The 16864-nt window shown below is 37.2% G+C and overlaps 2 protein-coding genes across 6 annotated transcripts in view; one reads left to right on the top strand and one right to left on the bottom strand.

Moving 5' to 3' along the window:
* The window catches only part of LOC107751389 (endothelial cell-selective adhesion molecule-like), a 37320-nt gene extending 35190 nt beyond the window's left edge, over positions 1–2130 (top strand). The window contains exons 4-8 of one of the 2 annotated variants that reach the window (XM_016567111.1): positions 383–584; positions 758–913; positions 1107–1229; positions 1310–1439; positions 1521–2130. In XM_016567111.1, the coding sequence (XP_016422597.1) occupies positions 383–584; positions 758–913; positions 1107–1229; positions 1310–1439; positions 1521–1977 (1068 nt within the window). In that variant the 3' untranslated portion in view covers positions 1978–2130. The remainder of the gene's footprint in view (positions 1–382; positions 585–757; positions 914–1106; positions 1230–1309; positions 1440–1520) is intronic. The other variant, XM_016567112.1, reaches the window with a different exon arrangement.
* Positions 2131–4310: 2180 nt separating this feature from the next.
* On the bottom strand, positions 4311–15009 carry LOC107751387 (fasciculation and elongation protein zeta-1-like). 4 transcript variants are annotated; one of them, XM_016567110.1, is made up of 10 exons: positions 14775–15009; positions 12486–12855; positions 10959–11010; positions 9839–9925; positions 9253–9418; positions 6894–7168; positions 6250–6330; positions 6069–6144; positions 5873–5938; positions 4311–5119 (listed from the first exon to the last, which is right to left on the bottom strand). In XM_016567110.1, the coding sequence occupies exons 2-10, from the start codon at positions 12800–12802 to the stop codon at positions 5058–5060; spliced, it is 1182 nt and encodes a 393-aa protein (XP_016422596.1). In that variant the 5' UTR covers positions 12803–12855; positions 14775–15009; the 3' UTR covers positions 4311–5057. The 4 variants fall into 4 exon arrangements, with proteins under 4 accessions (XP_016422596.1, XP_016422593.1, XP_016422594.1 ...); XM_016567107.1 differs by having other exon boundaries at positions 10959–11058; positions 14775–15007; XM_016567108.1 differs by having other exon boundaries at positions 10959–11058; positions 12486–12837; positions 14775–15007.
* Between the last annotated feature and the right edge of the window lie 1855 nt (positions 15010–16864).

Here is a 16864-nt window from a genome sequence, read left to right as displayed (position 1 = left end):
CTGATATGAATCCTTTAGACCTGACCACTGAGAAATTCTGTGCCTGCCTCTGAGAGATTGATGATCTTATGTCTTTTTTTTTTTTACTCCGTGGTTTAGAAATTTCCAGCTGTTTGCCTAAGCAGTTTTTTGTCTTTTTTTATTATTGCAATATATTTAATTATTATTAGAAACGTCCAAACATTTGTTTTATATGTTAATACCCCCATCTGTTTATATTTTATTTAATGTGAATTTAGTGTGTGTGTGTGAATAAAATGTAATGAATAAATATACCTGTATATTGTTAAACATGTTTCACTTTAAATCTCCTGAATTATCAACTATTCATACCTCATTTGTAATTTTGATGCCTTCCACCCTCTTCTTTGTCTTTCTTTAGATCATTTCATACGTCGGTGGAAGCTTAAGTCATAGCACTTCCCAGTTTGCTGGTCGAGTCGGTTTTATGCATAATATGCCCAACACCAACCTGTCCCTGTACATTAACAACACCAGAGCATCAGACTCAGGAAAGTACATGTGCCAGGTCATCATTCCGGAGGCCTCAGGACTCACCGGAGAGCTCATTCTTAATGTTAAAGGTGTGTACTTACTGCCACACTGTGGTGCACACATGCATAGTCCTAAAACGCACATGCCTATGTACATGTCAGATGCTTGTTCTGTGACACAGGCCATTCTTTCTTTCAGCGTTTTCCAGAAAGACACTTTAAATGCAGATTTAACATCACGTGACCCATCCTGTCTCTTTCAGTCCCTCCTTCAGTGCCAGTTTGTCAAGTTAAAGGAAAGCCTGTTCTTAAAGGGAACATCACTCTGGCTTGTAACTCTAATGATGGTAAGCCGGCACCAGAATACAAGTGGACCAAGACCAGCCCCACCTCAGAGATCTTCTTCCCTCCCGCACAAAGTGAGTCTATCTTTGTGTCCAAGTAAGACACAAGAATGTTTAAATAATGTATTCATTCTCCTTTCTATTAGCATGATGTGTCTCATTAGCATTAACACGTTTCTCCAAAAATGGCTAAATTAATAAATCGCTGGCTAAATTATTTTTGTAAACATGCAAATCTAACTTTACCCTCCCACTGTTGTTGTTGTAGATGAAACAGCAGGAACTTTAAAACTGAACAATCTGAGCCGTAATATGTCGGGGAAATACATGTGCACTGCATCCAACTCTGCAGGAGTGGAGACGTGCTACATCAACCTGGAAGTCATCACATGTAATTTAAGTCGTCTGAAGATAAAAATAAAATTGTAAATTAAAAGGCATACGTTAACTTTTCCTGTTCCTTTCATACAGCGACTAATGCAGGGATGATCGCTGGTGTTACGGTTGGTTGTATTGTGGCTCTCATCCTGATCATTCTCTTCTTCTTCTTCATGTGGACAAGACGGAAGGACACAGAGGAGGATTTGGCCAATGAAATCAAGTAAGATAATTGAGATTTGTTGATTGATTTAGTGATTTCTAACATGTGTAGACATTAAGTTTTTTTTTGTGTGTGTTACAGAGAGGATGCTCAGGCTCCCAAACGCGTCTCATGGGCCAAGAGTGGCACTGGATCTGACATCATCTCTAAAAACGGCACCCTGTCCTCCATTCACACCGGCTCTTACCCACAAGACACCCAGAACCACCACCATTACCCTCACTCCGACACCGCGTCCATCCTCACGGCCACAGGGGGCAGCACAACCGGCTACCGCTCGCAGCCTCCAGCAGACGCCACACTGGAGCGCACATTGCCAGGCTACAACACCAACCCCACCCTGCCCCGTGGACCCTCGGGACCCCCCAGCACCAATGGAGGCTCCCAGCACACCTCAGTGCCACGGCCAGCCTCCGCCCAGCCTCGGATTCCACGTCCGCCTGTGCTACCCACCACCGTAACTGCTGCCAACATCTCCCGCATGGGAGGGGTACCCATTATGGTGCCGGCGCAAAACCAGGCTGGCTCTCTGGTGTAGGACCAAACATTTCTGCTCAACCTCTGAAGGGAAAGAGAGAAGAGGACATCATGTCTGCGGTCCCACAAACTGAAGCACATTGGAAAGGATGGATTGGAACCGATAAGCTTATTGCCTCTGTATGGAAACCATATGATGTAATCTTTCTTTATTTAGATTTTTTTTTTTTATATATATAGAAAAAAAAAATTAAGCAAATATATGTAAAGATGCTCATTTTATTGTTTTATAGTTTTTACTGTTCAATGTATTACAGAAAAGCCTCTACTCTCTATAAAGTGGAACTTGTTAAACAGTAAACAAAAAGACACTGACCTGGAACTATTCACTTTTTTTTTCACTTAATTTTATTTGTGTTCTTTTTTGTCATTACTGCTTTTCTGATTGTTCTTATTGAACAAAAAGATGCTAACTTGCCTTGATAAAAACAAATGAAAGGTCTATTCCACATTATTTAAAGACACTCCTCATGAATAATTGTTTACATATGTTTAATGCATATGCGATCAGTCCACCGTATTTTGCAATGTGGAAGTAAGCTATTTTGTTTGAATGGCTGCACCCACTCTTACATTAAAATGAAGGTGGATAGCATGTTTCATAGCAGCATCTGTTAAAGGGAATGTCAAGGACATCACTTAAAATGTGGCATTAAGTTGCTATATTTGCCTTTAAATGTTTTTGGCCAAATATTTAGAAATCTGTGTTATCTCTTAGAGATGTGTGGTAGCTTTTTTCAATTTAGAAGTGTAGAGTTTGGCGGTATCTTAATTTATATAGTGTTTTTGTACCCCATGATGAGATTTTAAATCTAATGTATTGTATTGAATATGTAAACCAAAATTATAAACATTCCTTTACCTTACTGTAAATAAGGTATTTATTTCTCATTCAAGGTCTGTCAAGGTCTCATAATTTCACAGCAAATAAGTTGAAGATTCTTCTAGGATACCGGATACAAAACCAAAGAGTTCATGTTCGATGGTTGTTGATGTGGGGGAAACTAGTTTTCCTTGTCATTCTTATCAGCATTGTTCCAGACTGCTAATGCTACTACAGTTAAAGCTGACAAATTCCTAACAAAATGAATGGTATCTTAAGAAATATGACCGGCAGACAGGCATTATTAGGCTGCAAATGTAGGTCATAATAAGGGTAAAAGATCCAGTTTCCAAGAAAATAAATGCACCAGTGAAACATGAACTCAAAATGGACCCTATTTATTTTCTTAATGTATGTCACTGAACATCCTGGTTTTACTCAAAAATTTGTCCTATTACAGAAGTAAAATGGGTTGCAAATGGCAGTTCATGGTCACTTTAAGTATAGCAGACCATACAATAAATCACAATCTAGAAGTATGCCAAATCATGTTGTATTTTTTTTTACCACATATTTCATAAATACTTTTTAAACAACTGCTGTATTTTTTTAAGTATGTTGTATTGTATGTACTCAACAGTGCTACTGACTGTTTTTCAAACACAAACTATTTTACTTTATTTTATTAGAAATGTTTTATTGCCTATACCCATGTCAATCTTTTTGTCATCTGCAGACTGGACAACCTCAAACTGTTCTCTATAGGACATTTATTGTATAGACATGAAAACACTTTGTAATCATATTTTTGATTAAAAGAAACCGGCTGTACAAATGCAATCTGTTCATTTACTAGGAAATGTAGTAATGTTCTGCAGAGTCCGGAATTTAGCATTTCATATATTTTTGTTGTCATTTCATATATTTTGTATGATGTTTAACATATGTATGTAGCCTATTCGTTGTGATCCAGTCCTGGCTTTATAGACCAGCAATTACCTATTTTTATGTTAATACGTACTAATAAGTAAATTAATGCACATTAAAAATCAGTCGTGCGTGCGCATAATTTTTCGCGCGCTTTTCGTTGGAAAGTGGAAAGAAGACTGGGAAGAAGACTTGCTTTAAAAAGAAGAGAGCAGAAGGTAAGATACTATTAAAACTAGTGTTTTAGGGCATTTCTAGTGACCCATTATTAATAATACTTGGAACCTAACGCGTTACGTAATATAAATAAGCCGCAAGCTGTGTAAAATGTAGTCAGGGGTCAGACTCAGTATGGCTAATAAGCTAACGTGACTGTGACAATGGTGCAACATTCAAAATTAGCAAAACATTTATTCCGCTGTTTTTTTGAATTTGATAGATTTCGGATATTGTTTTTAGACGACACAAAACATCTAACCCTGTTGCAAACAAGCTATGTGTATGAATGAATGAATTGTAATGACCTGCATAGGACTGACCTCTAGTGGAATGTTGCGGTATTATAATGAAACAGTCATTCAGGCTTTCACAGGGATTGACATTTATTGGAATTATAACTCAGCAATACTTCACATTCCTCCATGTCCCTTAGTAAATAAGAAATATATACATTAAAGATGTAAGCACAAGGCATGAATAACAGTTCTGTTAAGTAAAAAAAAATGTTTTATTAGACAAATGGATGGTCAAAGAAACCACATTATGTAGAACTGTATATTTCATACATAGGATGAAAAAAAATCTCAGGTTACCCAAAATAAGAAAAGTCAAAAAGAGGTTTCTAAAGCAAGGTTTCTCCCTATAATTTGGCATTAATGTAGAACACTAAAACATGCCGTATTTTCAACCAACATTGGCTGAAATGAAGCCACAATACTAAAACGGCAAAAGCAGAAATTATGGATGGATTATTTTCAAATGTGCTCTCGAATCAATTCATCTACGCCTTAATAAGATTGTGAATAATGCCCTTCTCATCATCACCTGTGTTCAGAACGGATGTGAATGACTGAGTAGTATGTAAAATGCCTTATGTTAGGTGTATATTTAAAAATAAAAATAAAAATATTACCTGATCGTAGAGTTAAACCGATTATCGTTCACCTGTTACCCTTACACGTTCCATATGGCTTTTGGCCCGTAGTAACATACGTAGTAGAAAACATGTAAAGCACCAGGCGCTGTGGTATGAACCTCGTGGATATGTGAATACAGGAAGGGCAGTGAGATGAGCAAGGTCAAAGGTCATTAGATAAGCAAGAGAAGGATGGTTAGATGTTCAGGGTCCCTCGCTGATACTGAATAAGGGAGCTCATGCAGCTGGGCTGGAGAACTGAGAGAGGACGAATGAAGACAGTCTCACCATCAGCACATCACGCTCAAGACATTAGGTAGGACACAGAACTGCAGGATGGAGACGTGATATTGTGTTATTGGTCTCAACACTACTAAATGTCTGTGCATGTACTTCAGATATATTTATATAATGTATTATATAGCGTTATATTATATTTAATTAAATGTAAAACCATAAAAAACTGAAATAAAATCAAATATAAAAAAACCTTCAACTTATTTCATTTCAGCTAGTTGCCAAAGCAACATTTCTCATTTCATTAAGTTTAACTTGATGCACTAAAATAACTAAAACTGAAATAAAACGTAATACTATCTAAACATATCAAAACAAAACAAAAAACTAATAAAAATGACAAAAAACCAACAACACAATTACTAAAACTTTAAAATTAAAATGAAAACTAATTCAAAAACTCAGTGATACTAAAATAATGCAGGTGAGTTATTTATGAGAATATTTAGAGGAGAACAGTGATATTCTGTGAATCCAGCTATTGAATTAAATTGAGGTAGAAATAAACATTATCAAAAAAGACAATTCCTAGCTGGTAAAATGTTTTCAAATTATAACCTGTTTCAGAGCCACAGTTAGTTTCTCTAAAATTTCTAAATAAATAATAATACTATATAAAAATTATGACAGCTAAAAACACACAAAAATTATAATAATACGAAATTATTTTTTTAAATTATTCTAATTATGAGGGGGGGGGAGTGTTAGATTTACCTTTTAATATATAGTCAGTCAGGAGGGTCGGGACCTTCTCACTGTCTTCTTTCATGGCATAAAGAACTGAAAAACAATATCAGTTGAATTAATGGTCACTACTTTTTTTTCCCTTTGATGGCCTAAATTTATTTTAGTATTAAATAAATCAGTATTAGCAAATATCATTAGTATTAGTGCAGTTCAGTACACTTACTTTTTGTGAGCATTTGCAAGTCATCCACAGATGGAGGAGCCCCTTTTTTCTCATATGGGATGACTGTGTTTAGGTACTGTCCAACATACGAATGAAAAAATAATCAGAAAGAGTTTACAATCAGATCTTATTCCTGCATGCAAGTTTAGTTCAGAACATTAACTGAAATGCTCCTCCTTACCTGTCTTTCTGTCCCTGAGGTCCCAAAGGTCTGTCTGATGCCTGTCTGCAGGATGTTGGAAAGACCCTCCATGCTGAAGCGCTGGAAAACATTAAAACATCAAATATTAAGTGCCAGAGGCTTAGAAGCTGGTAGAATTCAACTGGGGATCTAGAAATGATGAAAAAAATTCTGAAATGATTGTGCATCTTAACAAATATTAATTTAAAAAATAATAATAGTAGCCATTTATCAATTATCAGCCATGACATGGCTATACAATAATTTATTGGCTAAAATCCTAAGCTTCTGAGTTCAGGAAAAAAGTGCAAACATAATATATTAAATTTCAGCTTCACAATTTGCCACATTTACTAACTCTAACCACTGTGTACAGAATAACTAAAATGATCAACTCATCCCTGTGAGAACATGGAGGATGAGGACACAGAGATGCAGTTCTTGCATGATGTAATGAAATCACAGTGGCATTACTTGTATTGCCTTCACAGCTCATACTGCAGGGGAATGCTTCCTCTGCTCTTCCAGTAAGTGCTAAGTGCAGCTGAAGAGTAATGGGGCGAGATCCATTAAACGGAAAGAGATGTCTGTGCATGGAGACTGAATGGAGGTAAACATCATGCAGTTCATTTCAACACACGTACTTTTGCAGGCATGCTCCCAGTCTTCTCGGAGCGGGCAGGTCCTTGTAGACTCACGGCCTTGTCCTTACGCCTGTGCTTGCTCAGCTCCCTTTGCTCCTTCTGTCTGTTCTGGACCTCCATCAGAGCTGTGATGAAGGTATTCTTCACCTCCTTCTCAAACTCCAGCTCATCCCTCCGGGCCAGCTGGGTCACCAGTTCCTCCGAATACTCTCGTATCGCCGCCTCCATTCGACACAAGATGTCAAGCAGCGCCGAGCTTGGCATCAGCCTCAGACCTGCATGACAAACATTCAGTTTAAAAAGACTTGATCAAAGTGAGCAACACTTGACTTTCACACTGTGACTAATGTTGTGACGTAATGTTTCTTTAGTGTCGTTCTCAGTTGACATGGGCTATTTTTCATTCGCTTTTACTCTACTGCATCTTTGGTTTCAAAAACATGATCTGTTTCATCTGTCCGTGGGATGAAGAAATGCTGAAACAACATAGTTTAAAATAGAAACCTTCCCTATATACTCGATAGGCACCTGTTTCATTTCCTGGGGAGCATGTTTATATTGACCTTGATCTGGTAATATAAAAATTAGACTTTTGCTGACAGACATCATGCTTGTATTTTATCTATAAAGATAAAGATAATCAGTCCCCTGTCCATGAACTGTATTTATCAAATACAGAATTCTGGCATGAAACTCTAGATGGCGCAGTCCGATAGGTCTAACTCAATCTGACCTAATGACATCATTATCACATGGCACAGCTGATTGGATATCGCCTGTATCAGTAGCCAATGAGCTCGCTGCTCACCATTCAAAAATATGACTAGTGCTTGCCGTAGCAGTTGCAGCTTGCTTCAGAAACCCTCCACCTTCCCCAGCTCCACCTGTATAGATCTGCTACGAGGTGATTCATGTATGCTATATGGGGGTTATTTCATGTATGTTATATTTGCAGACCTGCCAACCTTGGAAAGTTTTTTTGAGTACCATCAGTGCGGCCGGGGGGGAGGGGGGTGGTGGGGGTTTGCAAGATTTAATGTTAAATATATTTTCTATTTTTTATAGGTTAATAATCAGGGTCTGCACTCAGTTTGTGATATTCCTGTTATACAGTATTTCAGAGTAAACAGTAGGGATGCAACAATACAGTTAGCCCACGGTTAAATAAATACCTCAGTTTTTTTTTTTTTTACCACAGTTTTTGGTTTAGTTATTTTTTGCTATTTTTAAATGCTATTTAAAAAAAGAATTAGTATTTTTATGGATTGGCCATTATTTAGTGCTATGAACACATGTAATGTGTGTTTCATTCACACTGGACGCCTGAGGGCGCCCTCGCGCAGAAAATCCACATATACATTATAGAAGAAATAGAACTCAGGACGCTCCAGGAAATCCCTAATATGGACAAAAACAGCCAGCTATCGCTGTAACTGAATGAAAGAAGACAGAAACGCTTTAAATGATGACGTTCAAAAAGAACATTAAGATAATAAACACTGTACTGCGACAATGTTTATCTGTGTTCTTAAAACCACCTTGAGTATTTAAATAATTAAGTAACGTTATATTTATAATCCACTGCTAATCGATTTAGCCGTTATTCCAGTGTAGAATATATTTCTGCGTCATTCTGTGATGAGAAGCCACATCAGATCAAGAAGGAAATTTTTTTAAACATTTGTCTGATGTTGTGCAGTAAAAGAATGTTATAATGTTCTTTTTTGTTGTTGGACAAAAGGTTTAGTCATTACAAGGGAAGATGCTCGGCGTGTGTTGCTTTTCCACATCTCAGCGCGCATACTCACGGACACACAAACAGAGCCAGCTTGGAGATAAATAAAACGCACGGAAATTTAAAAGCAAAACCTAAAAAAACGGTCTGATTGGTTGAACTCTTCATCTTTTTCTGTCGCTTGTTTTGAATACTGCATGTGGACAGAGGCGTCACCAGGTTTTTTGCGTAGTTTAGAGTGACAAATCGTACCAGCGTACTTTGAGGTCAAAATGCGTATCTGCTACGCAAAATGCATACAGGTTGGCAGGTCTGTATTTGCAGCAGCATGTTGTGGATGTATTGGCAGTAGCAAGTCTCGGTACTTGCTCTGCCGCAGCAGCAGCAGCAGCGTAGCAGATCTATTCCGCCAAGACCAAATACATTAACATTGTCATGTACATTACCATGCCAATCCCTCCGAGAGTTGTCAAGACAGAATTACATTTAAAGCAGTATTTGTTTGAGTGTTCAAACTTTTTATCTAGTTAGTTTAAATCTAGTTTCATCTGAAGATTCATAAAAAGTTTCACAAGTCAGCCTGAGGTTCACATATATTAATTAACTGCAGGTTTGAACGAGCACCTTCATAGGAGCAGTTGTTGTTGGAGGCCTGAGACAGCATGCGGATCTCCTCCAGTAGAGAGGGACTGCTTTTAGAGGAAGACACCCCGATATCATCCTCCTCCTCTTCCTCTGTCTCTCCAGGATCTGGTGAGTTTTCCATCATCTCCACAATCTCCTCAATCACCTGGTGAGAGAATAAATGACAGATATTTCAGTGGGCGTTTAAACAATTTTGAGGACACAACAGAACTGTAGCTTTGAATTTTAGCTTTGTTTGCAATAAATAAATGAAGCACACTTGATTTTAAATATAGCAAAGCTTTAGGTTACTGTTCAAGCGTAAACCTGCTCGATGTACAAATACAGTATTAGGCTAAATGTATCAACCATTAGTATCTCACAAATGCCACAAAATGCTGGCACACTAATTTATTAACCTTTTGATGCATTAATTGTTAAACGCAAAAATAATCCTGTACTATAAACAGCGTATAATCATTAAAAAAAAATTTGACCAGTGCAACACATTTGTTTATATTGTGTAAAAAGAAAACAGACAAAAATCACTATTTTTTTAAAGGCAGCTGGAAAATTTTAGGCTCACCTGATCAGCTGTAATAAGAGGTTCTTCACTCAAACAGTTGGCATTGTCATTCTTCTCGTTCATCTCATCCTCTTCTTTTTCATGGATCTTTAAAACCAAGACAAATACGTTCATGAAGAGCTTCTCAACATGTTTAGTAGCACCTGCTATATCAATATGACAAGATGGCAAAGAGTAATGGCTCCATATAGTTCCATTACACTCATTGGTAATGTGTTGAAGAGAGTGCATTCAAATGTTATCTTGGCAGCTCTTCTGGCCTGCATTGATGTACAACAGAGTCTTGACTAAACTAGTCAAAAGCTAGCATTAGATTACCTCATTTCACATCTGACCAGTTGCAGTAGTTGGTAATTAGTGTAATATTATGTAAAGACTGTAACTGACTCATTTCACATGGTGACAAAATATAAAAGAATATACAGAAATGCCAGTTAGTCATGGACATTATTCAGAGCTTCTGTGGGATTTTTTGTTGTGACTGTTTATTGCAAAGTGTGTGACAGGCTGATTGCCAGAGAAAGTAGATCAGGTTGGGTTTTTGGCAGCGAGTGACTGTATCTGCCGTCCATTTGGCATAAATATACACACCACACCCTGAATCAAGAGGGCAAAGCTGTACTCTCATATAGTGCTACAGTCATTTGCTCAGAGCAGAGGAAATAAATGCTTTTTCAATGTAGGAGAAAGATATTCCAAGATGTTTCAAGAAAATATAGTTCAAGATATTTGATGGCCAATGCATCAGTGATAACTTCTTTGCAACATAATTCAGTTCCATTAATATAATTTAATTAATATTATTAATAAATTACCTTTAACAATAAATAGTATTTATTGATATTAACCAAATAATAATATTAATACCAGGAGTAATCTAAATAGTAATATCATTGTATGATAAAATTCACATTATAATATTAAATTACTATAAATAATGTCATATAATCATATAAGTATAAATATATATAAGTCTGCATTGGTAAAAGGTTTGTTGTCCCTAACACGTTATTGTACTCTAACTTATAGTCATGTTCTATAGCACTAATCTATACAGTAACCCTGCAGTATATTATCATGCCAACACCATGAATGTTATCAGAGCAGAGCAGACATTTACCTCCTGGTCTGAGAGGTTGCCGTTCAGTGTTTCTGAGGTGGGGTCGTCCCAGCTGGACACAGAGGAGGGGATGTAGTTGTCAGTCAGAGCATCCCACACGCTACAAAAACATGGACATTTATATGCACAATGTTCCAACCGACACACAATGAAAATGGAACAAACGAGACATTCGTTCTCAGAATTATGAATAATGCATTCTTTAACAACACCTTTAATAAGCACTCACTTCATTAACTGAGGAATTTCATGTATATGTATCAATTATGATTTGTTAGCACTGAGAAATATAGAGCATTAGTTTTATGTGCACATGTTTATTTTAAGATGTTCTTTACGTAGCTGGTTTGCATATTTATATAACTGGGCTAGTGACAGTGCTTTCTTTCTCTTTTCTATCTGTTTATCTACATACTGAAATTACTCTCCACACTTTCTTTGTGCCTCTGTCTAGTCATCCAGGGAACAAGTGGCCATTCAAAATGTGCTGATCCTCTGAGGGCACACAGACACAAGCCTACCAGCCTCCATTCCTGCCCTGCAACAACACCAAACTGGTACAGACTCATCATCTACCCATATGCCATTGTCAGGAGTTTAATTTCTGTTTGCAACATCTTATCTAGAATATTTACCAACCACAGATAAAAATAAATAAATAAATAAAATACTGAGAACTGCAGCAGGCTGGTTTCTGTAATTCGTCAGATGCACAGCCACAGGCTGAATTCTAGCACAGGGACAGATTTGTGTCTGAATGCAAGCCAAGAACAAAAGCCACAGGCAAAGAGAACACATCACAGTGGGAAGCGCAGAAAAATAACATGCTAACAAATCATAAATCAACGACATATTTACAGCACAAACTATGAGAGTAATGAGCAAGATGCACAAATACAGGAAAACCCAGTGACATGTTCATTTTTATCTCTTACAAGGCTACAAAAAGGATAAAACATTTTGATTTAAATCTCATTTTCTGTCATTTTTATGCTCTTTTTTTATTTACTAGCTAATATTTGTGTATATTTTTGCCATTACAGTCTCAATCAGTGATGATGATTTGACTGTTTTAAATTGACAAGAATGTGCGCTATATTTAGACCAAGGGATTTTTTGTCCTATTTTGCGAGAGGCAGATTTGATGGCAGAGAGAGGATGGTGACAGGCTGCCAGCACAGACAAGTCAGGACAAACAAAAGCACCAAGGTGTATAAAATTTTGCTGAATAATTCACGGCCAAACCACGGACACACGCACACAGACAGGCTCTGGTGATGGACAATGGGTGTTTTTATAAAGTTTGATTGGCAGGCCTGTCAGACATGTCCTCACTTTTGATTTGCAGAGAGACAGCCTGGATGGGCATATTTATCAGCACAGTCATAACAGTATCCATACTAGATTTTTTTGGTGGTGCAAAAACATGATGCTAAATGCATCAAACTTCATTCAAAATTCATTAATTCATCTACCTACATGTATTTACTTGACATATATTAGGAGTGGAACAAAAAACGATCTTACTCTTCATCTTGAAGCCTCTCTTCATCCTCCTCGGCGTGTGATTGGTTGCGAACAGGGGCCAGACCTTCTGTCTTGGTGTTGTAATTGTGGAAGCACACATTCAGCTTCTCGTCAAATTCATTGACGAGGTCCTCCATGGACTTGAAGCTCATCATCTCAGAGAAGTTCTCCAGCTCTGAGAACTCTTCACGGTACAACGGGGCCAGAGGAATGGTTTTGTGAGGCCGGCAGGCAAGCTGCTCTGGTTCGAGCTCGTCCATCTTGCAGGGCCGCAGATCCTCGAATTCCTCATCCAGGCAGACCAGAGGGGCCTCCATCCTGATGCCCTCTTGATCGCACGTTGAGGTTGCCGCTGCTGCTGCAACAGTCCCTAATTAAAAATATGATTATTGTCAATCTTTCATTCAAAATCTCAAATCATCATCTAAAACATAAAATGCGGATTTAAAATGTGGAGTAATTCAAATTGATTTTTCACTTCTCAGCTAAAACTGTATTTGGATATGAAATATTATATAACAGCAATGGCTTCCTCAGAGGCAAGAACATTTTGTGAGGCTTTTTTAACTATGAACATTTGGACTATGAAATACAGTTTTTCTCAGATGACATCTCGTTAAATTAATTATCTTCCTTTCCACTAAGCGAGCAGGGAACAAGAATGACTGCATTTCGCTCAAGCAGAGTGAAAGTAATTGTGTTTAATTTGCATGGTGGTTGCTTCAGCAGAACCTCTGGGATTTCCTTTTGACACAATCTGTATTGTTAAAAGCGCTATATAAATAAAGGTGACTTGACTTGACTTGACTTTAATTTGCATGGTGGTTGCTTCAGCAGAACCTCTGGGATTTCCCCCAATGAATTCTGGGACTGTGAGGCAGCCAGAGTCAACCTGCAATTATAGCTAATTCAAATTCACTTTCTCAAACATATGAAAATATATATATATACTGTATGTAGAAATATTTACGTTAGCTTTTTTTCTGCAATTATTACTGCCTTATAATACACTCTATATCAATTTAATATTTTAACATTTATTTTTAGCAAATTAAAAGGTACAATATGAGCGTTTCTAGGCAAAAATGCATCTTGTTATATTCTGATTCACCCAAAACAAATGCTTTTCACATTCTATTCAGCTCAAGATGACTTCCACAAAGATTCGCTCTTCATTGAAATTAACAAGTTCAGGTTGAGACGAGAGTTATTATAACATCAACCCTTTAGTTCCTGCATCCTTTTTTGGCCTATGATCTGACAGTTCCCATGAATGAGCTCAACAGGCTTTATCAGGCATAACATCAAGCTAAAAGACTGCAGGATAAAAATCCATTTAAAACAGGCTTGCATAAGCTTTTACCCCAACATTACATTGGTCCGCAAAGTTCCATTCCACTAATACACTCTTTTACTTTACCCTAGTAAGTATGTGTCTGTCTGTACTATGTCAGAATTAAGGGAATGACCTTTTTTCACTTCCTGGTTTTTGGCTACTGATTGATTTGTTTATCCACCACCCATAATTCTGTGCCTATGGCCAAAACCCATTCAAAAAAACCAAAGCACAGAGGTAATTCAATGTTACAGTGATAAACTACTGCCCCTCATTCACACTTCCTGAGTAAAGTGGTGGGATTGAGCAGGAATGTAAATAGCATATCGATGGAACAAACTGTGGCCATGGAATAAAACACTTTTGCTGTGGGACCTCTGCTGAGAGTGACGTCATCTAAATGTGCATTACATTCATATTTATCACTGTGCTGAAAAATGCAAGAGATATTTCTCAAACGCACTACATAGAGGATAAATTTGGATCACAGCATGAATTTGTGAGTGCCAGTTAACGGTGCTTGCAGCAGGTGTGACCTATGTTGTGAAACATGAAAATGAACACAACCATGTCACAAGATAAGATTAATTGATGAGCTATGATGGGAAGAAATATGGCGGATCACATCATAAAGCATGGCAGAGATAAAATACAACATCACCCTGTATCGTTTCTAATGAAGAATTTTTAACCATTTTTTTTAGGTCACACCACATGGATTTGAAAATATTATTTTTGATTATTCAAATGTAAGAACAATATTCAAATTGTGCAATACAAAAATAACAATTATATTTTTTCTAGAAATATGTGCAGAATGAAAATGAAAAAAAGGGATGGATGCAGAACGGATGGAGATCAAGCTTACCCCATTTCCCAGTGGGAATAATGGGAAAACAATGGCGGGATGGAGACGGAGTGATGGAGGAGAGAGAGAGAGAGGAACAAATTACCTGCAGAAAAATCTCTCCTTGTGTATCTGGTTAGAAACAGCCCCTCCTGTTCCAATATAGTCAGAGAGAAACCACCATCAGCAAATCTTGGTCAGGATGAAACAACAGCAGACAAAATCATTCCCATCCCACACACAGAAGCTCCGTGTCGTGATGGCCGCTGTTCTAGTCCACGGCGTCTTGTCTAAGCCAGTCAAGGCTCAGAGTGTTGTTTTCTGAGCATTAGCAGCTCCTGCTCCATGGAGTCTGCGCATTGCTACGGCAACTGACGGAATCATCCTCCTCGCCGCCCCTCCCCCTTCTGCTCCTCTCCTCATGCACCTCACTCTCTCCGCCCCTTACCCCTCCCGCTCCCTTTCTCTCAATCTGCCATAAGCCAAGTCCCTCCATATTCATGAGGAAGGGGGAAAATAGTGAGAGGTACTGGAGAGAAGCTGTTCTGGGCCTTTTAGTCACACCTTGAACTCACTTGTCATTGGCCACATCAGGGGTCTCTTGGCAGGATCCCCTTCTCATTATCCCTCAAAGCACGCTCAAGGGATTTTCAATGAGGAAGCCTTGCTAACAGCATGTATGCCGGTTCCTTACTGTCAAGTAATTCCTATTGAAATAAAAGCTATACATTTGGCAAGATTACAGTATTTTAATAATGTTGTGGAGTCATACAGAGTAATAGTATAGCATAGTAGGGTCCAAAAGTCTGAGACCACTATGTGAAAATGCTTCTGTATTGTATTTTTATAATAATTTAATAATAAAAAAAAATTACAAGGGATATTATTGGTATAACAATTTAAGTGAAAAGTTAAAATTAACATATTGTCAAATGTCACAAATTTGGTTATTTGATTAGTGACCTATAGAATGTTTTATTGAAGTCTACATTTGTTTGTTTAAATAACGTTTATGTTATTTCAATATCTAATATCAGGTAGTGGATGATTTTAATTGTTCATACTCATTTTCCCTAGTTTTACATTTAGATTGCCTTTAAAAACTTTAAATACACTAACAATTTAATAACACTTTTAAATGTAATCTTTTGCCAATCTCAAAATAAATATCTATTTTTCTTATAATGTACATCATAATGTTGTGATCCCCAAATTCCTTTGCCTTGTATTTATTTATTTATTTATTTATTTAGTTGACAGGGACATTGTACATTAATAAAACATTCCTGTAAATGTACCAGAATTAGCCAAGGCTATTTTACATCCGTAGTCCCTGGACAAGATGTTACAAGTCACCCTAAAATAAAATGTAATTAAAAATACATACTAAAAAATGTTATAACTACATAGTTCAAATCATACAGTATTCTATTAAAAAACAATGGGATCAAATAAAGACAATGCAAACAAGATACAATCAATAATAGGATAGCTAGCAAATATAAAATTCTAGTGTTGACAAATCTGAGTATGAATTAACCAATTCTTCAACTGAACCCTAAATAAAGCATATGTGTCTAGAACTCGTATAGTTGTCGGAATAGTATTCCATTCTCGTGCAGCAATCACAACAATTGATTTTAGTTTTTAGTGTTTTATTTTTTTATTTATTTAAACAAAATAGAATAGAATTTTAATAATGTGCTGTTTATCAGTTATCGGACATGACGTGAAAATAATTATGGTAACACTCTACAGTAAGGTTTCATAACATTAGAACTAACAATGAACAGTACTTCTACAGTATTTATTAATCTTAGTTAATATATTTTTAAAATCAAAAGTTGTATCTGTTCAATCATCATTTGTTAATACACTTTGAACAAACGGGCAAAATACGCTGTTTCCGGCTAGATTTGTCTGACTCTGTAGGCCATCCAGCGAGTCAGAAAGACTGAGAAATGCAGCAAAGACAAAGACTGTGGCTTATAGGAACTGATGGGGCATAAAGAACCCGTTTAGTTTGGCCGTAGTATTGCCCAGTTGCCCTTTACGTCACACATATCCACACCTCCCATGTGTAATGCCCCTCTCCCTGCTGCCCTATATCCTTCACGGCTTTTAATCAGCGTCTCAGCCTGTAGAAAGACACATACAGTTAGAGACGTTCTCCAGCATGCATGTGTCTGCATGCAA

Source organism: Sinocyclocheilus rhinocerous, unplaced genomic scaffold (genome assembly GCF_001515625.1).
Source record: "Sinocyclocheilus rhinocerous isolate Xijiao unplaced genomic scaffold, SAMN03320098_v1.1 scaffold1624, whole genome shotgun sequence".
Lineage (NCBI taxonomy): Eukaryota > Metazoa > Chordata > Actinopteri > Cypriniformes > Cyprinidae > Sinocyclocheilus > Sinocyclocheilus rhinocerous.
Note: the sequence above shows the minus strand (reverse complement) of the source record. Positions and strands in the feature narration are given on the sequence as shown.